We start from the raw sequence: 23,076 nt of genomic DNA, 5'->3' as shown, positions 1-23,076 counted from the left end.
TTAAATTGCACTTTGGAGGTGTCCTGGGTCTCCTGATATTTGAAGGAGTGTTGGAAGTTTTATATATATCAGTCATGGATCAGCCTAAAAATAATTTCATCAGTGGTGTCTTTGAATCCAGAATGACCCTGTTCTATGACATATGTCTCCAAGTGTAATGCGCAGTACCTTGCTGAAACTCAGTGTGATCAGGGTTGCGCTGGAGTTCTTTCTGCAGGTAGTTATAAACGCATCTGTGAGATATTTTACAAGCAATTACATATATGGTATAAAAATCAGTCAGTTTGGAACACGCTCATAAAACCTTCTCACGGATGGAGAATTCCGAAATGTAAGGATGTGGGTAAAGACTGCACACCGGGATATAAATCTACCTATTGGTATTTATGAAACGCATCTCAAAACAATGTGCAGCATAATGGCTTTTCTCCTGTGCAGTTTGAATTTTAAAATATCAACTCTGAAAATTAATACATGGAAGCAGTCACATGACCTGGTTTAACTAGTGTTTGTTTATGAATCGGAGGCTACTTTTCGTTATGCAGGTTATAGAGATATGAAAATGATAAAGTGCCAGGGAGAGAAAATAGTGTCAAGACTTAACTGCTTTTTTGAGGGCAGGCAGCCAGCACTGTGGTTAGGAAATATATATTTGTTTTCATTGCAGCAAACAGGAGGAAATACTTTACATTTCCATTCAGTGTCCAGTTCAATAGTGTTCAAGAGGCATTTTCTTCCAGTTTGGAAATCCAGGCACCCTTGATGTCTTTGTAGCAACCCCTAGTCCTCTGTATAAATCAGAATTATTATTTTATTTTTTGCTTTTAAGGTGGTCTTCCTTGTTTTACTGACGTATGTAGTAGAAGTATATATATATTTACGCAATTCATATCGAGCATCGATTCACATATTTTCTTATGAACATAGTAATGCCTTCTACACGTCCTAAGTTCATATCCAAGATTCTGTCTCACTTCAAGCCAGTCAGTTTTGCTGCTGATGTTCTTCCGCTAACTTTCATTTCCAGTAGAATAGATGCTCAATTAATGATACTAACTGTGGATGGACTTTATTTTTTTATTAATTTGTTTTACAAAGGACTTACACTGTCAGTGTCCTGTCAGTGTTTTTTCTTCCTTTAAAACTGAACAATTGCCAAATGGGTAAAATCAGAAATAATTAGAATCATGGAAGTTGCAAACACTGGAGATGTAGGTCTACACAAAAATAACTTTAGACCCCAAAAAGGCCTTTAATGGCGGAGACACCTAACATTTTGTTAAATCAATGCATTAATTTACACTTCCAATAAGCTTTTATGTAACAAGAAGCTCTTGTAATACTTTACCTGTTTAAATGTACTTAGGGCCTGATTTAGAACTTGGTAGACCAGTTACTCTGTCACAGCGATGAAGGCTATCCCGTCCGCTAAAATCTAAATCCCATAGGCTATAAATGGATTTAGATTTCGGCAGGTGGGATATCCGTCACCGTTGTGATGGAGTTACCTGTCCGCAGAGTTCTAAATGAGTCCTTCTCAGACCACAAAACAAAGCTGTAAATGTGGAATAAGGTTAAATGTCAGTATCCTCATACAGTGAGTAGATTCTACGGTTATGCATAATGTAATAAACCGTACCAATTTTAGTCTCTGGCATGAACATTTTGTTAACACTCTTGATGTTTAAGTAGTGCACTGCTGACTGTAATTGGATAAGAATAAGGTTGCTGTACAAGAGGGTCATTGTTAAATAAGCAGTATTTTCATTTGACTCAGGCATCACCGTTCTGGAGGAATATCCTGACACTGTTATCACTCTAGATGCTAAAAAGCCTTCACTTAAGTGAATTTTACTTTTCACTGCCAGTAATGAGTAAGATAGGGATGTGAAACTGCTTTATGGATCTGATAGCAAGTGCTGATGGTTTTAAATGATCATTTCCACGTATTATCTATGTAAGGGCAGGTACTTGACGTGGTTGACCAGTCGATCTTCACTTCCTCTGTTACTTGTAGAACCATTGGCCCACAAAATGTCTAGCTCACCCACCTGTATTATAATACCGCACATCTGTCTCAAGCAAGAGTTGTCGAACAGCCTGCAACTTAATTTTAGTAGGAATTCCCTAAGTTCACAAAAAGCCAGCGTGTACTACTTACTAGTTGGCTATTTCCAAAAGGTTGCTTCTCAGTACACATTCCGATTTAAAGACCACAATAAAACATTATGTATTAAGTTGTAATTGGATCAGGAGGATTTAAAAAAAAAAAGTAAATTAGTTTATGAAGCATGTTATATGTGAATTTTGTGTTGCTGATTATAATTCGAAGTCCTTTAAATAAACTTGCATAATGGAACAGAGTTAAAAATATCAACATTGAAAGCCTACAGCCATCAAATGTAAAATATCAGTTGACTGTGCACAGCCATCAATTTAAAATGTTAAATTTTTATTAGCTCGTTTGTGAGCAAAATTAAATTGTGGGAAAACAGTAGCTATCCCGATTACAGAATCTGAAATTGGTAGTCACTCCTGCAGAACAACCAGTGTGAAGTACTCGTATTCTAAATTTCAACTGCCAGCTATTTTTTTGTGTTCCCCTTTTGGCAAAACAAAACAGTCCTTCACTTGGTTCAAATCCATGTGAATTTAAAAGTGTTTCACACCAGGGCAATTTTGGAGTATAAGCTTCAGTGTTTCTTTTCCGAGAGCACACAAACTACATGTCCTACCAGGTTTGTTGAACTTTTTCTAGCTGCTCAGGCTCTCTTGAAGTTGAAAGTATATAGATTCTCTCTCCCCTTTGTAGATTCTGATGATTCTTCCGAAGACCCTTCATAAAGTTTGTATGTAGGCCAGTTTTCCCCCTGCACTGTATTGCTTGTTGTCCTGCGTAGGTACCGCACTCCGATCTGATCACAGATCTCTTGCTGCAGGGCAGGATTGTTTGTGGGCTTGCGTAGGTAACTGTGAGAAAGTAGCCTCTTTCTAGCCTTGTTACCCCCACTTTTGGCCTGTTTGTGAGTGTATGTCAGGGTGTTTTCACTGTCTCACTGGTATCCTGCTAGCCAGGGCCCAGTGCTCATAGTGAAAACCCTATGTTTTCAGTATGCTTGTTATGTGTCACTGGGACCCTGCTAGTCAGGACCCCAGTGCTCATAAGTTTGTGACCTATAGGTATGTGTTCCCTGTGTGATGCCTAACTGTCTCACTGGGGCTCTGCTAACCAGAACCTCAGTGGTTATGCTCTCTCATTTCTTTAAAATTGTCACTAACAGGCTAGTGACCAATTTTACCAATTTAGATTGGCATACTGGAACACCCTTATAATTCCCTAGTATATGGTACTGAGGTACCCAGGGTATTGGGGTTCCAGGAGATCCCTATGGGCTGCAGCATTTCTTTTGCCACCCATAGGGAGCTCTGACAATTCCTACACAGGCCTGCCACTGCAGCCTGAGTGAAATAACGTCCACGTTATTTCACAGCCATTTTACACTGCACTTAAGTAACTTATAAGTCACCTATATGTCTAACCTTTACCTGGTAAAGGTTGGGTGCTAAGTTACTTAGTGTGTGGGCACCCTGGCACTAGCCAAGGTGCCCCCACATTGTTCAGGGCCAATTCCCCGGACTTTGTGAGTGCGAGGACACCATTACACGCGTGCACTACATATAGGTCACTACCTATATGTAGCTTCACAATGGTAACCCCAAATATGGCCATGTAACATGTCTATGATCATGGAATTGCCCCCTCTATACCATCCTGGCATAGTTGGCACAATCCCATGATCCCACGGGTCTCTAGCACAGACCCTGGTACTGCCAAACTGCCTTTCCCGGGGTTTCACTGCAGCTGCTGCTGCTGCCAACCCCTCAGATGGGTTTCTGCCCTCCTGGGGTCCAGCCAGGCTTGGCCCAGGAAGGCAGAACAAAGGACTTCCTCAGAGAGAGGGTGTTACACTCTCTCCCTTTGGAAAATGGTGTTAGGGCTGGGGAGGAGTAGCCTCCCCCAGCCTCTGGAAATGCTTTCATGGGCACAGATGGTGCCCATTTCTGCATAAGCCAGTCTACACCGGTTCAGGGACCCCTCAGCCCTGCTCTGGCGCGAAACTGGACAAAGGAAAGGGGAGTAACCACTCCCCTGACCTGCACCTCCCCTGGGAGGTGCCCAGAGCTGCTCCAGTGTGCTCCAGACCTCTGCCATCTTGGAAACAGAGGTGCTGCTGGCACACTGGACTGCTCTGAGTGGCCAGTACCAGCAGGTGACGTCAGAGACGCCTTCTGATAGGCTCCTTCAGGTGTTGCTAGCCTATCCTCTCTCCTAAGTAGCCAAACCCTCTTTTCTGGCTATTTAGGGTCTCTGTCTTTGGGAATTCCTTAGATAACGAATGGAAGAGCTCATCCGAGTTCCTCTGCATCTCTCTCTTCACCTTCTGCCAAGGAATCGACTGCTGACCGCGCTGGAAGCCTGCAAAACTGCAACAAAGTAGCAAAGACGACTACTGCAACTCTGTAACGCTGATCCTGCCGCCTTCTCGACTGCTTTCCTGGTGGTGCATGCTGTGGGGGTAGTCTGCCTCCTCTCTGCACTAGAAGCTCCGAAGAAATCTCCCGTGGGTCGACGGAATCGTCCCCCTGCAACCGCAGGCACCAAAGAACTGCATCACCGGTACCCTGGGTCTCCTCTCAGCACGACGAGCGAGGTCCCTTGAATCCAGCAACTCTGTCCAAGTGACTCCTACAGTCCAGTGACTCTTCAGTCCAAGTTTGGTGGAGGTAAGTCCTTGCCTCCCCACGCCAGACTGCATTGCTGGGAACCGTGACTTTTGCAGCTACTCCGGCCTCCGTGCACTTCCGGCGGAAATCCTTTGTGCACAGTCCAGCCTGGGTCCACGGCACTCTAACCTGCATTGCACGACCTCCTAAGTTGTCCTCTGGCGGCGTGGGACTCATTTGTGCAACTTCGGGTGAGCACCGTTTCACTCCACTTTGTAGTGCCTGTTCCGGCACTTCTGCAGGTGCTGCCTGCTTCTGAGAGGGCTCCTTGTCTTGCTCGACGCCCCCTCTGTCCCCAGACGCAATTGGCGACATCCTGGTCCCTCCTGGGCCACAGCAGCATCCAAAAACCCTAACCGCACGATTTGCAGCTAGCAAGGCTTGTTGGCGGTCTTTCTTCAGGAAAACACTTCTGCACGACTCTCCACGGCGTGAGGGATTCGTCCTCCAAAGGGGAAGTTCCTAGCCCTTGTCGTTCCTGCAGAATCTCCAGCTTCTACTGTCCAGTAGCAGCTTCTTTGCACCCACAGCTGGCATTTCCTGGGCATCTGCCCATCTCCGACTTACTTGTGACTTTTGGACTTGGTCCCCTTGTTCCACAGGTACCCTCGTTTGGAAATCCATTGTTGTTGCATTGCTGGTTTGTGTCTTTCCTGCAGAATTCCCCTATCACGACTTCTATGTCCTTTGGGGAACTTTAGTGCACTTTGCACTCACTTTTCAGGGTCTTGGGGGTGGGCTATTTTTCTAACCCTAACTGTTTTCTTACAGTCCCAGCGACCCTCTACAAGGTCACATAGGTTTGGGGTCCATTCATGGTTCGCATTCCACTTTTGGAGTATATGGTTTGTGTTGCCCCTATCCCTATGTGTCCCCATTGCATCCTATTGTAACTATACATTGTTTGCACTGTTTTCTAATACTATACTGCATATTTTTGGTATTGTGTACATATATCTTGTGTATATTTGCTATCCTCATACTGAGGGTACTCACTGAGATACTTTTGGCATATTGTCATAAAAATAAAGTACCTTTATTTTTAGTATATCTGTGTATTGGGTTTTCTTTTGATATTGTGCATATGACACTAGTGGTACTGTAGGAGCTTCACTCGTCTCCTAGTTCAGCCTAAGCTGCTCTGCTAAGCTACCATTATCTATCAGCCTAAGCTGCTAGACACCCTATACACTAATAAGGGATAACTAGGCCTGGTGCAAGGTGTAAGTACCCCTAGGTACTCACTACAAGCCAGTCCAGCCTCCTACAGTAACGGCACCTGTTCTTCCTCCATGTTGTATGCAGGTCTCTGTTCCACCCGGAGCTCTGGACTGTTGGGTGTTCCTGAGCTGCCTGGAGGTTCTGCAGAGGATAGAAGGCTGCTGCGACAGAGCGCAGCTCGACTCCAACATTTCCCATATGGTGGGCTTGTGGAGTTATGCCACAGAGAAGGTGGGTCTGGAACAAGCATATCCCACACTCTGCTCCCTTCTCGCCCTCACCTTACCTCCATCTGTTTCCTTTTCTTTCTCCCTTAATTTCCCTGTTTGCCTTTTTTGTTTTCTCATCATCCTTTCTCCTTCTCTTGCCATCCTTTGAGATTGAACAACTGGCAGGTTGGATTTGAAAAATAAGGCCATTACTCTCTCCCCCATTAGATTGTGTTTCTGTTTTTGGCATTCCAAAGGCAAAAACAATGTTAAAACTCTTTCAAAGGTTTGGATTCAAAAGACAATCCGACTTTCAGTTTGAGATGGCCAGCTTTTTAACTTGGCTGCTTTTCTCCAGCCCATCCATCTCTGCCCCCTTTTTTTCCCCTGCTTTTTAAATCATCTGGCATTTCTCTCTCTCCTATCTCCATTTCTTCTTCTTTTTCCTCTGTTGTTAAGGTTATTATTTTCATTAATATTAATTGAACGCATGTGATCTGAGATTTCTTGGCATTAGGACTATATAGCAGAAAGGAAGAAAAGCTCTAAAAGGACAAAGAGCAGAGAGACAAACGCCAGTTGTTCAACCCCCTATCCACATTAGCTAGCTGCCAAGTATACTTAAGGCAATGAACACAAATGCAACCTCATTTTTTGTTTAAAAGCGATGAAGTTGAGGGTGGCACAAAGCTCCAGAGGCAGGTTGTTCTAGATCCAAGGGCATAAAACCCTGAACCATCACCCTCCAGCACGTGTCCCTTTGATTTAGGGAACCTTCAAAAAGAGAGCCAAACTTTATGGCAGAGCTATGACTTGGAAATAGGGGATTAGCATACTGGCTAGGAATGTAGGTCTCTCTTCCTGTTTTCCCTTCCCTTCTTGCATCCTTCACCCACTCCACAGCTCCTGTCTCTTTCCTTCACCTCTCTGCTTTTCTCCACTTTCATTTACAGGTTTTCTCCATTCCCTTTGTTTCTCTTCCCTCCTCCTTCTCCCTTAACTTTATTTCTTTGTTTCTCCCTACAGACCCTCTCTCCTTTCAAGATTTGGTACCTCATTCATCTTCTCCTTCACCGTCTGTGTAGTTATCGCCGTTCCCTGCCATTTTCTCTTTCATACAGTCCCTCTCCTCCCCCCCCCCCTTGTATTTCTTTGCTTCCTTTCTTGTGCTGTTAAACCTTATTGGCTTAGCACAAGTAACCCCCCCCCCCTTTTTTTAAATTCCTTCCTGCCCTTCCGTTTATCCTGTCTCCAATTCTGTTTCCCTTCTGACCACTTTGCTTACCTCCCATTCTCTCTCGGTTCGTCTCTCTCCTTTTACCTTTTTGCTTTCACTGCAGGACTTCCTTTTCTGTGGCCTCTTGTTTTATTTTTCCCATTGAGTGACCGGTTACAATAGCATGAATGAAGATTCTTGAAGCTAGGAGCTGTGAAGGGTGTGTTTGAAAAGAGCCTGAGTTTTGAGGTGCAGCAGCCCCTTCTGATTGTTGCAAGATAGAATGCTTGCAAACATTTACTTGTGTTGGGTGAATTTGTGATTAACATGAAGCACCAGGTTGGCATTTGACCAGTCTTTCTTCTCTTCTCAGTTGAAGTCCTTGGGCTACCTGTGCGGGCTGGCGTCAGAAAATGGACCTAACTCCGAAGACCTTCAGCGGACGGTGGATCTTCTAGCGGGACTTGGAGAGGAGCGGCCGGAGACTGGTGAGTGTGTGAGGGAGACTCCTTTTACTCCTGTGCAATCCTCACTAGAAAGCTACACCACGTGTCGGACTTCCTCCCGTTGAACACTTACAGAATCAAAAGACTAATTTAATTTGTTGTTTGAAGGCCTCTGTACTCAGGCACACGCGTAATGTACGCAGTAACTAATGTACACATTGTGATATGTTCCTGTTAGAGTTAAAACATTTGTAGGTTAAATCAAATTATAATTTCCAAACTATTACTGTTGCAGTGCCTAATATTTTGAGAAAAGGGACAATAGGTTCTTGATGTTTGTCCTCAATTGATGAACGTTAACGTGGCAGAGGAATAGAGCACACGCCCGCAGCCTGATAAATGATATACTTGTGACGGGGTGTCTGTCCTAAAGCATTTCAGAAATCAGCATTTCAGAAATCTGACACAGTATGGGTGTGAGGACAAAATGATTGCTGCCGTCTCTGATATGTGGAGTCATTGCAGCAGAGCCTCCTACCCCTCCAGGATCCTGAATCCCTGATGTGTTCAAGTATGTGCTTGCTTTTGATGAGGGTTTGTGTGAGTCTGCGAAACTTTGTGTGTTTGTGTGCGTTTGTATGTATACATATGTATGAGTGTATGTGTATGTATAGAAGTACGTATGATGAAAGAATTGTGTCTAGCGATGCTAGAGACCTGGCACATGCTCTTTGCTAAGGTTTGGTGTATGTCAGACAATTTTCTGGTCCTCACTGACACAGATTGGTGACTGATCCCCTGCCGTTAGATTGGCATAAGCACAGCACATCCATTTACCATCAAACTGCATCCTCAAAACATGTTGGCAACGGATAAGCATGGCTCCGTGTGTGTGCAGTAGGATGTCCAGGTTTGTGTATCATCTGCTGTGCTAGCTGGTCCCCCATGACATCCTGCAGCCAAGGTGAATGTGCAACAGCTACGACCTCCAGACATAAAGCAAATTGAAGAAGTAGCCTGCCTTACAAGAGCCCATGGACACCTAGTTTGGGTGCAGTGGTCCCTTACTTTAGCCTCTTTGCAGACTGTTTCAGCTGCTTGCTTTTTCTGGCTCCATTTATCAGACCTACAGGCTCCTTGTCTGCCTCTCTTCTGAAGCCAGTCTTTGAATCACCCCTCACCTGGAAGTGAGATGTGGCAGGTTTACTCCTCTGTCGTGCAGCTGGTTCTGAATGCCGTGTTTAGAGGTCATTTGCTACAACACCAAACATCAAGGATCACACCGGTAAGTTGCAGTAGAGGCACGCAGCACAGGATCATCTGTTGTTTACATTTACTTTAACAAGGAGAATTTAGAAAACCATAGAAGCACGCTACAGCTTCTGTCAAAGAAAGCTGCCTCTAGCATTATTGCACCATGCCAAGATGGCTGTTGCCTGCACTTATGCAGTTAGGCCTGCAGGACCCAGAGTTGGGCAATGGAATTAAATGCTTCAGTTCAGACATGTTTAACCCTGAGTGACTTGACTTCTCGTTTTATGCCATTTGTGAGGCATGCTTCCTGGAAGGCGTGGTGCCTAGCTGGTTACAGACAAGACTACAGATAGCTGACTGTGGTGTGAGCGAAGAGCAGCAGAATACAAAAACAGCAGCTTTGCAGGGCCTCTCAACTGACCCTCCATTTGTGGGTTATTTGAGAGCTCTTGCATGTCCTCTATAAAAGCTGCTGCCTTGTGGTACAGTTGGTGGGGAGGATTTAGTCATTAAACTGATCTGAATTATGCATTATCTTAATGAAAGCAATACCCCATTTGCTGTATTTTTATTAAAATGAGACGTAGAATCTGAAATTCTCTAGAAGTTCCTAGAGAGCCAGTCATATGGAAACGTTGAAAGGTTTCTATAGAGCCAGCGACTGGTAGCCCAGTGTTATCAAGTGACACCTGGAGCCTTTCTGGAGTCGGAAAAACTCATGCGACTGCCTGACCCTGTCAGGGTAACTGTGCGCACCTCACAGCCTGCCAAGCGGAGAGGTGGCACTGCTGAAGGCCTGGGCTTTTGGCCGAAACAACAAAGTGGCATCACACCAGGAATGGTGTGCCCTCGGCCAGGAAGTGTCTGTGCAGAGGCGTTGTTGGCCTTGGCAGCATACAGTAATGGAACTAAGAACCAGGATGCACCAGATTGATTGTGTCCATTATCTCTGCTGAGAATGACTCAGTCTGACTGTGGTTGTGGTGAGACCCTGGTTGCACAGTGTGCAGAACCGTGATTGGCACATCATAAACCTAATGCATCATTTAATTGGAGGCCGGGTGCGAAAAGGTAAATCCTGCTATGGTTTGATTCTTAACCTGAATGCCATTGTACAAGTGCACTGGAATATTGGGATGAGCCAAAGCAACCAGTGGCTGAAGGGGGCTAACCGAAAGCCCCTCTGTTTTGTTTTGTGTGTTGATGAGATGAAATCTCCCAGACACATAAAGCTTTGTGGAGCCAGACCTGAAAGCACATGCACAGGCAAGTGAGCGAATACCCCGGAACAAAGAGCTAGCAACTGAAGTCTCAAGGGGATGCAGCAGGCTCAAGAGAAAGATAATGGAGCCAGCTCATGTCCCAGATTTCTTCCTCCTTCCGATAGTGGCAGATTCTGTCCCGACAGTCGAGCTTTAATTTGCACCGTGTTTACATAAATGTAGTGATTTGTATCTATTTTTCAGTTTCCTGCTCAAATTATCTCTCAGTTCAAGGCACTTTAAAACTATACAACTCCTTTGCCCTAAAGGTGTATTTCGTGCATGTGTTTTAGTTCCCTCTTATTTACTTGCGGACTGCAGTGTTTATAAACATAGTGACTTATTTGACTTCTGCACTGCTGGTCCAGCAGCTCAATGTGTAGCTTTCCACTGTGTCGGTTTTCAGTGCGCTTAGAAGCGCTGGTGCATGTCCTTTGATAGCCGCAGCTCTTGGGCCACTCACGGTCCGCATCAGATTGGAATTGATGGTAGTTGCTGGATGTCACGCAGGAGTGATGTGACTGACCCAAATGTGTCACAGGCACATTCCTCTGGCTTAGCTGGAGCGCAACATAGGTTGAAAACCAACAACAATGGGGTAAAGTTGTCCACAAAGAAGAGTGCCCGCAGGGTGAGGGAGAGTCTCTCAGGCAGCCTATCAGAATATGAGGCACTTTTCTTGGGTACCTGAAAGCTGAGCACAACAATGGTTTACTTTCTCTTGGCAAGGTGACAGTAGAGAGAACCTCCACTCTCGTCTGTGGAGTTTGCGTTGTTAGTTTGAATTTTTGTCTTGAGGGAAAACAGGTCCTTATACTTCTTCTGATTGCATCACCTTGAAACTGAAGTGTTCCATGTACTTGTTTGCACTGTTACTGTGAAAATCAATATTTGGTATTTTTCTCTCTTATATAAACATAATAAAACTAACTTTTATCAACATACCTTAAATTAAATGCGTTTTCAGCTGTGACACTAGTGACTAAGCAAATATAACCCTGGGGTTTAATTTGGTATCCTTAACCTCTGTCTGTCTGTCTCGATCTATCTGTCCTGTCTGTCTGTCTTTCCTGCCTTCCTTCCTTCCAGTTGCTTGAGGGGTGTACATTTTGTGGAATTTTCTGCAGCAGAATTACCTCTGTTAACACAATGGGTTTATAATGAAAACTATTGTAGGTTGTGTCATTCAGTTTACTGTTAATCCTGTAATGAAGAGATCTTTCTGCATCAGGAATGTAAGGATATACATGGCTCATCTGTTCTCATGTTGAAGTCTTGAGTGCTCCCCTTACCTTCTGCAAACTTTGCTTGGCTTGCGATGTTGCTCAGCATAGTGTTCGCTCAGTGAGGCGGTGTGGGCTAATTAATAATCCATCAACCTCGTCCATTTGCATTGGGAAGATCTACCCCCCGTCCCCAACTAGAAGACTTTCAGAAAATCAGTGCAGATGTTAGTGAATTCAGAGACCAATCTAATGACCGTCAAGGTGAACATTCTTTGAGCCTCAAAGATTTGACACAGCCCTGTTATTTGAAAGTGTAAGATAGGATACAACTCTTCATGCCTGTTTGTTCTTGCCGGTCTCCCTTCTTGCAGTTCAGCACAGCATGACTTGATGTCTTATGCGGTATCAGCCTAGAGCCTGTTAGTTGCTGCTGCATTTGCAAAGGAATGATCTGTGCATGCATCTTGCTCTTCAGTGTATAGTGCTAGACCAGAATGGTTTCAATTATGGATTATTTATGTGTGGCTTGCAATGTGATTATTAAATCTTTGTTTATATCTTTGGTGTAGTGGTGAGCATCTGAGTGCGCTTGTGGTGTAGGGCTATGCTAAGAACACAGCTTTCATAATGTGTTCTAATTGGACAGTTGTCAGGTAAATAATACATCCCTTCTCTTTAAATATGCAACATGTATGCCTTAAATCAGTGTGGGCGAAGTAAGCCCCTTCCATGGTATTGTCATCATCTGGCACTGTTCCTGCAACCAAACCTTGGTTTGTGGTCCTCACCCTTAGCACAGTAACATCAAGAGTGTGTCTAAGGGTTCGCTTTCTGTATAGGCTGTGAAGGAGCCCTGTTTCTGATGTTTTCCTTGGGAAATTGATTGGCAGCTTCTGATTTCCAGAGGTGACTTCTTTGGAGATACGTGGGTGGGTAGTGGGTGTGTGTGCACTTGGGGGTGGTCTCTGTGTCCTTTGCATGTGATTGAGCTCTGGGCCAGTCTGACAGTGCGATGCTCATCTAGGCACTTGCTTGTCTCCAGCTTGGTACAGGTTCTGATGAGCTGTACGCCAGAGTGGTAGTGGTGTTGTGTGGGGGAAAGGTAGATTAGGTATAGTGCATGTGAAATGCAGCTGTGTCCCTGATGATTTCAAGGCAGGTTGACTAAATACGTCCTGGTGACGTGCTGTGATCAACAAGTCACAAATTTAAGTCATGCCAAGACCAACTCAGCTTTTTATCTGTCTATATTTGGTGAATTGAGTAGCATTAAACTGGCTAACAGAAACCGCTCAGAGTTACATAGCTAAGAAACCAGAGTGGTGCAGCTTGGTTTGTTATAAGAGTAAAGGTCATCTTGTTCCGAATTGGAGCTTACTCTGCAAGGTTTCTCAGTTAGATGTACATTTTATCTCAACCAATGACTTAGCGCCACATCATCTGAAAATAGGCCTCAGCAAGTAGTGGCGTTCCAGTGTCCATTTCATGAAGGGGAGCAGGGAGGATTGACGTTCAATCCCTTTGATGCCTAAAGCATACAGAGAACCTCGCCTTGATGAAGGTGGAGCTTGACCGCCAAGTCTAAGGAGAACAGACTGTAGCGGATGCCTGTGTTTGTGCTAAATGGGTCTAGGCATGTCCTGCGGGTGTCCCCTAAAGGGGGGGTCATAGACACCGAGGAGCCACTACGGATTAAAGAGTAGCACAAGCCTCTGGTCCTTCAAGGATCCCAGACCGCTACCACACAGCCACCATTGCAAACATCCGTTCTTGGTGCTGGAGTTGCGTCAGGGCTGCATGTTAACCCTTTCATAGAGTACTACTTTTCTTTGTTTGTTCATTGGCATGTCTTATTGTTATATACATACAGTGGATACTTCTAACTGTAAATTCCTCCCATTCGAGTATCCCTCAGACGCTAGTCTGGATATGCAGTTTTTCATAGCTGTGCTCTTGTGCACCACTAGGTGTCATCATGCTACTCCGCCTTGGCTCCACACTGCCCCAGATATGACAGAGCAGACCTGCATATAAGCACCACCCCTGTGCGCATATGTAACTTATTTTCTTTCCGTGCCTTCCAGTGAGGATCTGGAGCTCCACACCCAATTTGGTTGGTTTTCCAACCATCCCCATGATTGTTTGACATTGTACTAGGGAAGATGTCCCCACCAAAAACAACAGATTTCAAGCCAAGTTGTGGCTGCAGGAAGCAGATGTCGGTCACAGACTTGTACTAGGTGTGTCTTTGGAGTCAGGCTTGTGACTCAACTCTAAGCCATGTGATAAGTGCTCCCTCATGCAACCAAAGACGATCCAGGACTGTAGGAAGTTGGCTCTGTATGCACTATTTCAAAGTAAGGAATAGTATGCACAGAGTCCAAGGGTTCCCCTTAGAGGTAAGATAGTGGCAAAAAGAGATAATACTAATGCTGTATTTTGTGGTAGTGTGGTCGAGCAGTAGGCTTATCAAAGGAGTAGTGTTAAGCATTTGTTGTACATACACAAGCAATAAATGAGGAACACACACTCAGAGACAATTCCAGGCCAATAGGTTTTTGTATAGAAAAATATATGTTCGATGGCATATGTTGCTGCAGATACACATGTTTGGCACAGTCCGCTGCCTGGTGTTGGGCTCGGAGTATTACAAGTTGTTTTTCTTCGAAGAAGTCTTTTTGGTCACGGGACCGAAGGACTCCTCCCTCTTTGGCTCCATTGCGCATGGGCGTCGACTCCATCTTAGATTGTTTTTTTTCCGCTGTCGGGTTCGGACGTATTCCTTTTCGCTCCGTGTTTCGGTTCGGAAAGTTAGTCAGAATCTCGGAAGAAAGCGTCGGTATTGTTCCGTTCGGTATCGGGATAGTTAGGTACATCGACACCGATCATCGGAAGACTTTGGGGCAGTTTCGATCCCCCATCGGTGCCTGGTCGGCCCGACCGCGTGCGACATCGAAGCCGATGGAACGGACCCCGTTTCGTTTCTGCCCAAAATGTCACAGTAAGTATCCTTATACAGATCAGCACTTGGTCTGTAACTTGTGCTTGTCCCCCGAGCACAAGGAGGATACCTGTGAAGCCTGTCGAGCCTTCCGGTCCAGAAAAACACTCCGGGACCGAAGAGCCAGGCGTCACCAAATGGCGTCCACGTCGACAAAACAACGTTTCGACGACGAAGAGGAAACATTCTCGGTTCCGGAATCAGAATCCGGAGACTCCGACGTCGAACAACAGCAACAAACTGTGAGTAAGACGTCGAAAAGTAAATCCATCGACAAACCAAAAGCCCAGGGGACGCCACTGCCAACAGGCCATGGCTCGACCCATAAATCAGGCGACCCGTCGAAGGGGCCAAAAAAGGGCACGCCCATAGCGAAGACACCCGACTCCGGTCGAGGGACCGCCATGGAGCAACCTCGGAGCCGAGAAAGCGGCTCCGAGAGACAAAAACAAGATACCGGCACCGAAAGACATCGGCACCGAGAATCCATGCCGAAAGGAACAAAAATTCTGTCGGTGCCGAAACCGAAAAAAGATTCTCTCTCGGCGCCGAAAAATACCACACCTTCATCCTACTCAGAGGAACAAGGACTAAGTGGCCAGATGCACAAATTTGGACAAGAGCTCCAAAGTGTAGAATCGGACTACACACAAAAGAGACTGTGCATCCAGCAAGATACAGGGAAGATATCAACCCTTCCCCCAATCATGAGGAAAAGAAAGATCGGACTTCCAAAGGATGACACACAACCACAAGCCAAAGTGGTTAAAAAAGTCACGCCTCCGCCCTCTCCTCCACAGGCATCGCCGGCACAAACACCGCCACAAATGCACTCACCAGCGCAAACTACCATAAGTCATGACGATCAGGATCAAGACGCTTGGGACCTGTAGGACACCCCAGTGCCGGACAATGATCCCGAGTCATACCCCACAAAGCCGTCACCGCCAGAGGACAGTACCTCATACTCGCAACTGGTGGCTAGGGCTGCAGACTTCCACAATGTCCAACTGCATTCCGATCCTATAGAGGATGATTTCTTATTTAACACCCTCTCGGCTACACATAGCCAATATCAATGTCTCCCAATGCTACCAGGGATGTTACGGCACGCAAAACAAATTTTTGAGGAGCCCGTAAAATCAAGAGCCATCACCCCAAGGGTGGATAAGAAATACAAACCACCACCCACAGACCCAGTGTTTATTACTTCGCAGTTACCACCCGACTCTGTGGTAGTAGGGGCAGCTCGCAAAAGAGCAAATTCACATACATCTGGCGACGCCCCACCTCCGGACAAAGAAAGCCGAAAATTTGACGCGGCAGGGAAAAGAGTGGCGTCACAGGCAGCCAACCAGTGGCGCATCGCAAATTCACAAGCGCTGCTGGCCAGATATGACCGCGCACACTGGGACGAGATGCAACTTCTCGTAGACCATCTTCCCCAGGAATACCAAAAAAGGGCGCAGCAAATAGTGGAAGAGGGACAAACGATCTCAAACAATCAAATCCGCTCTTCACTAGACGCAGCCGATACTGCAGCAAGAACAGTCAACACTGCTGTCACCATAAGGAGACACGCTTGGCTACGCACTTCGGGCTTCAAACCTGAAATCCAGCAGGCTGTCCTTAATATGCCCTTCAACGAGAAACAACTGTTTGGCTCGGAAGTGGATACAGCCATTGAAAAACTTAAAAAGGACACAGACACGGCCAAAGCCATGGGCGCACTCTACTCCCCGCAGAGCAGAGGCTCTTTCAGAAAAACGCCATTTAGAGGGGGGTTTCGTGGCCAACCCACAGACACCACCAGCCAACAATCAAGAACCACACCATATCAGGGTTCCTTCCAAAGGGGTGGTTTCAGGGGATATCGGGGGGTCAATTCCCAAGGAGTAGGGGAAGATTCCAGACTCCAAAAACACCTCCACCTAAACAGTGACTTTCAAGTCACGCAACCCCTTCACTCAACACCAGTGGGTGGAAGACTAAGCCAATTCTACCAATCTTGGCAACAGATTACAACAGACAATTGGGTATTAGCAATAATCCAACATGGCTATTGCATAGAATTCCACAACTTCCCACCAAACATCCCCCCCAAAACACGCAAAATGTCACAACATCATTTAGAACTTTTAGGACTAGAAGTTCAAGCACTACTGCAAAAGGATGCAATAGAATTAGTACCAGTACAACAAAAAAACACAGGAGTTTACTCCCTGTACTTTCTAATTCCAAAAAGAGACGAAACATTGAGACCAATATTAGATCTCAGGACACTAAATACCTACATCATATCGGACCATTTTCACATGGTCACACTACAAGACATCATTCCACTGCTCAAACAGCAAGATTACATGACCACATTAGACCTAAAGGATGCGTACTTTCATATACCAATACACCCTTCTCACAGAAAGTACCTACGGTTCGTATTCAAAGGAATACATTACCAATTCAAGGTGTTGCCATTCGGAATAACAACTGCACCAAGAGTGTTCACAAAATGTCTAGCAGTAGTAGCAGCACACATCAGGAGACAACAAATACATGTGTTCCCTTACCTAGACGACTGGCTAATCAAAACCAACACAGTAAAAAAATGCGCAAACGACACCACCTTTGTCATACAAACCCTTCACAAACTGGGGTTTTCCATCAACTACACAAAATCACACCTAGAACCGTGTCAAACACAACAATATCTAGGAGCAACCATCAACACATCAAAAGGAATTGCCACTCCAAGTCCACAAAGAGTGCAAGCATTCCACAAGCTAATAAGTGCTATGTTTCCAAACCAAAAGATACAAGCAAAATTTGTGCTAAAACTTCTAGGCATGATGTCATCATGCATAGCCATTGTCCCAAACGCAAGACTACACATGCGACCCTTACAACAGTGTCTAGCATCACAATGGTCACAGGCACAGGGTCAACTTCAAAATCTGGTGTTGGTAGACCGCCAAACATACCTCTCGCTTCTATGGTGGAACAGCAAAAATTTAAACAAAGGGCGGACATTTCAGGACCCAGTGCCTCAATACGTTATAACAACAGATGCTTCCATGACAGGGTGGGGAGCACACCTCAATCACCACAGCATTCAAGGACAATGGGATATACACGAAACAAAACTTCATATCAATTACCTAGAACTGTTGGCAGTATTTCTAGCGTTAAAAGCCTTCCAACCCATAATAACACACAAATACATTCTTGTCAAAACAGACAACATGACAACAATGTATTATCTAAACAAACAAGGAGGAACACACTCAACACAATTGTGCCTCCTAACACAAAAAATTTGGCAGTGGGCGATTCACAACAACATTCGCCTAATAGCACAATTTATTCCAGGAATACAAAACCAACTAGCAGACAACCTTTCGCGAGACCACCAACAAGTCCACGAATGGGAAATTCACCCCCAAGTTCTGAACAAGTACTTTCAAATTTGGGGAACACCCCAGATAGATTTGTTCGCAACAAGAGAAAACTCAAAATGCCAAAACTTCGCATCCAGGTACCCACACCGCGAATCACAAGGCAATGCTCTATGGATGAATTGGTCAGGGATATTTGCGTACGCTTTTCCCCCTCTCCCTCTCCTTCCATATCTAGTAAACAAGTTGAGTCAAAACCAACTCAAACTCATACTGATAGCACCCACATGGGCAAGACAACCTTGGTATACAACTCTACTAGACCTTTCACTAGTACCGCATGTCAAACTACCCAACAGGCCAGATCTGTTAACACAACACAAACAACAGATCAGACATCCAAACCCAGCATCATTGAATCTGGCAATTTGGCTCCTGAAATCCTAGAATTTGGACACTTGGACCTCACACAAGAATGCATGGAGGTCATAAAACAAGCTAGAAAACCTTCCACTAGACACTGCTATGCATCTAAGTGGAAAAGATTTGTTTACTACTGCCATGCCAATCAAATACAACCAGTACATGCCTCTACTAAAGACATAGTAGGATACTTACTACATTTGCAAAAAGCGAATCTCGCTTTTTCATCTATAAAAATACACCTCGCAGCTATATCTGCTTACCTACAAACTACTCATTCATCGTCTCTATTTAGAATACCAGTTATTAAAGCATTCATGGAAGGGCTAAAAAGAATTATACCACCAAGAACACCACCAGTTCCTTCATGGAACCTTAACATCGTCTTAACAAAACTCATGGGTCCCCCTTTCGAACCCATGCATTCCTGTGAAATGCAATATCTAACCTGGAAGGTCGCATTTCTCATTGCAATCACATCCCTCAGAAGAGTAAGTGAAATACAGGCATTTACCATACAAGAACCATTTATTCAAATACACAACAATAAAATAGTTCTAAGAACAAATCCAAAATTTCTGCCAAAAGTAATCTCACCATTCCATTTAAATCAAACAGTAGAATTGCCAGTGTTCTTCCCACAACCAAATTCTGTGGCTGAAAGGGCACTACATACATTAGACATCAAAAGAGCACTAATGTATTACATTGACAGAACAAAGCTAATCAGGAAAACAAAACAACTGTTCATAGCTTTTCAAAAACCACACATAGGAAATCCAATCTCTAAACAAGGCATTGCTAGATGGATAGTCAGATGCATTCAAACATGCTATCTTAAAGCCAAAAGAGAATTGCCTATTACACCAAAGGCACACTCAAACAGAAAGAAAGGTGCTACAATGGCCTTTCTAGGAAACATTCCTATGAGCGAAATATGTAAGGCTGCAACCTGGTCTACGCCTCATACGTTTACTAAACACTACTGTGTAGACGTACTAAATGCACAACAAGCTACAGTGGGCCAAGCTGTACTAAGAACATTATTCCAAACTACTTCAACTCCTACAGGCTAAACCACCGCTTTTAGGGGAGGTAACTGCTTTATAGTCTATGCCAAACATGTGTATCTGCAGCAACATATGCCATCGAACTGAAAATGTCACTTACCCAGTGTACATCTGTTCGTGGCATTAGTCGCTGCAGATTCACATGTACCCTCCCACCTCCCCGGGAAGCCTGTAGCCGTTTAGAAGTAGATCATAAACCTTAAACATCTGAACATTTGTAAATAATTTTTAGAAACTCTTATCATACATACATATTCACTCCATTGCATGGGCACTATTTATACCAAACAACTCCATCCTCACCCTCTGCGGGGAAAACAATCTAAGATGGAGTCGACGCCCATGCGCAATGGAGCCAAAGAGGGAGGACCAAAAAGACTTCTTCGAAGAAAAACAACTTGTAATACTCCGAGCCCAACACCAGGCAGCGGACTGTGCCAAACATGTGAATCTGCAGCGACTAATGCCACGAACAGATGTACACTGGGTAAGTGACATTTTCATTCCCCCACGTCTCCCGATAAAAATGATACCTCACTTGTGTGGGTAGGCCTAGCGCCCGCGACAGGATATGCCCCAAAACACAACGTGGGCACATCACAGAAAACAGAGCTGTTTTTAGCAAAGTGCCTACCTGTAGATTTTGGCCTGTAGCTCAGCCGCCACCTAGGGAAACCTACCAAACCTGTGCATTTCTGAAAACTAGAGACCTATGGGAATCCAAGATGGGGTGACTTGTGTGGCTCGGACCAGGTTCTGTTACCCAGAATCCTTTGCAAACCTCAAAATTTGGCTAAAAAAACACATGTACCTCACATTTCTGTGGCAGAAAGTTCTGGAATCTGAGAGGAGCCACGAATTTCCTTCCACCCAGCGTTCCCCCACGTCTCCCGATAAAAATGATACCTCACTTGTGTGGGTAGGCCTAGCGCCCGCGACAGGAAATGCCCCAAAGCGCAACGTGGACACAGCCAAATTGGTGAAGGAAAACAGAGGTGTTTTTTGCAAAGTGCCTACCTGTAGATTTTGGCCTGTAGCTCAGCCGCCACCTAGGGAAACCTACCAAACCTGTGCATTTCTGAAAACTAGAGACCTAGGGGAATCCAAGATGGGGTGACTTGTGTGGCTCGGACCAGGTTCTGTTTCCCAGAATCCTTTGCAAACCTCAAAATTTGGCTAAAAAAACACATGTTCCTCACATTTCTGTGGCAGAAAGTTCTGGAATCTGAGAGGAGCCACGAATTTCCTTCCACCCAGCGTTCCCCCACGTCTCCCGATAAAAATGATACCTCACTTGTGTGGGTAGGCCTAGCGCCCGTGACAGGAAATGCCCCAAAGCGCAACGTGGACACAGCCAAATTGGTGAAGGAAAACAGAGGTGTTTTTTGCAAAGTGCCTACCTGTAGATTTTGGCCTGTAGCTCAGCCGCCACCTAGGGAAACCTACCAAACCTGTGCATTTCTGAAAACTAGAGACCTAGGGGAATCCAACATGGGGTGACTTGTGTGGCTCGGACCAGGTTCTGTTACCCAGAATCCTTTGCAAACCTCAAAATTTGGCTAAAAAAACACATGTTCCTCACATTTCTGTGGCAGAAAGTTCTGGAATCTGAGAGGAGCCACGAATTTCCTTCCACCCAGCGTTCCCCCACGTCTCCCGATAAAAATGATACCTCACTTGTGTGGGTAGGCCTAGCGCCCGCGACAGGAAATGCCCCAAAGCGCAACGTGGACACATCACAGAAAACAGACCTGTTTTTAGCAAAGTGCCTACCTGTAGATTTTGGCCTGTAGCTCAGCCGCCACCTAGGGAAACCTACCAAACCTGTGCATTTCTGAAAACTAGAGACCTAGGGGAATCCAAGATGGGGTGACTTGTGTGGCTCGGACCAGGTTCTGTTACCCAGAATCCTTTGCAAACCTCAATTTGGCTAAAAAAACACATGTTCCTCACATTTCTGTGGCAGAAAGTTCTGGAATCTGAGAGGAGCCACGAATTTCCTTCCACCCAGCGTTCCCCCACGTCTCCCGATAAAAATGATACCTCACTTGTGTGGGTAGGCCTAGCGCCCGCGACAGGAAATGCCCCAAAGCGCAACGTGGACACATCACAGAAAACAGACCTGTTTTTAGCAAAGTGCCTACCTGTAGATTTTGGCCTGTAGCTCAGCCGCCACCTAGGGAAACCTACCAAACCTGTGCATTTCTGAAAACTAGAGACCTAGGGGAATCCAAGATGGGGTGACTTGTGTGGCTCGGACCAGGTTCTGTTACCCAGAATCCTTTGCAAACCTCAAAATTTGGCTAAAAAAACACATGTTCCTCACATTTCTGTGGCAGAAAGTTCTGGAATCTGAGAGGAGCCACGAATTTCCTTCCACCCAGCGTTCCCCCACGTCTCCCGATAAAAATGATACCTCACTTGTGTGGGTAGGCCTAGCGCCCGCGACAGAAAATGCCCCAAAGCGCAACGTGGACACATCACAGAAAACAGACCTGTTTTTAGCAAAGTGCCTACCTGTAGATTTTGGCCTGTAGCTCAGCCGCCACCTAGGGAAACCTACCAAACCTGTGCATTTCTGAAAACTAGAGACCTAGGGGAATCCAAGATGGGGTGACTTGTGTGGCTCGGACCAGGTTCTGTTACCCAGAATCCTTTGCAAACCTCAATTTGGCTAAAAAAACACATGTTCCTCACATTTCTGTGGCAGAAAGTTCTGGAATCTGAGAGGAGCCACGAATTTCCTTCCACCCAGCGTTCCCCCACGTCTCCCGATAAAAATGATACCTCACTTGTGTGGGTAGGCCTAGCGCCCGCGACAGGAAATGCCCCAAAGCGCAACGTGGACACAGCCAAATTGGTGAAGGAAAACAGAGGTGTTTTTTGTAAAGTGCCTACCTGTAGATTTTGGCCTGTAGCTCAGCCGCCACCTAGGGAAACCTACCAAACCTGTGCATTTCTGAAAACTAGAGACCTAGGGGAATCCAAGATGGGGTGACTTGTGTGGCTCGGACCAGGGTCTGTTACCCAGAATCCTTTGCAAACCTTAAAATTTGGCTAAAAAAACACATGTTCCTCACATTTCTGTGGCAGAAAGTTCTGGAATCTGAGAGGAGCCACAAATTTCCTTCCACCCAGCGTTCCCCCACGTCTCCCGATAAAAATGATACCTCACTTGTGTGGGTAGGCCTAGCGCCCGCGACAGGAAATGCCCCAAAGCGCAACGTGGACACATCACAGAAAACAGACCTGTTTTTAGCAAAGTGCGTACCTGTAGATTTTGGCCTGTAGCTCAGCCGCCACCTAGGGAAACCTACCAAACCTGTGCATTTCTGAAAACTAGAGACCTAGGGGAATCCAAGATGGGGTGACTTGTGTGGCTCGGACCAGGTTCTGTTACCCAGAATCCTTTGCAAACCTCAAAATTTGGCTAAAAAAAACACATGTTCCTCACATTTCTGTGGCAGAAAGTTCTGGAATCTGAGAGGAGCCACGAATTTCCTTCCACCCAGCGTTCCCCCACGTCTCCCGATAAAAATGATACCTCACTTGTGTGGGTAGGCCTAGC

The 23,076-nt window shown here is 45.4% G+C and overlaps 1 protein-coding gene across 3 annotated transcripts in view; it reads left to right on the top strand.

Moving 5' to 3' along the window:
- Nucleotides 1-23,076, top strand: part of TRAPPC10 (trafficking protein particle complex subunit 10) — a 407,991-nt gene that overhangs the window by 213,211 nt on the left and 171,704 nt on the right. For all 3 annotated transcript variants that reach the window (XM_069202936.1, XM_069202937.1, XM_069202939.1), the window contains 2 exons: nucleotides 6,091-6,237; nucleotides 7,805-7,919. In XM_069202936.1, the coding sequence (XP_069059037.1) occupies nucleotides 6,091-6,237; nucleotides 7,805-7,919 (262 nt within the window). The remainder of the gene's footprint in view (nucleotides 1-6,090; nucleotides 6,238-7,804; nucleotides 7,920-23,076) is intronic.

The sequence above is a fragment of the Pleurodeles waltl genome, chromosome 8 (assembly GCF_031143425.1).
Source record: "Pleurodeles waltl isolate 20211129_DDA chromosome 8, aPleWal1.hap1.20221129, whole genome shotgun sequence".
Classification (NCBI taxonomy): Eukaryota; Metazoa; Chordata; class Amphibia; order Caudata; family Salamandridae; genus Pleurodeles; species Pleurodeles waltl.
The sequence above is the reverse complement of the archived record's forward strand: the minus strand, read 5'-3'. Positions and strand labels throughout refer to the sequence as shown.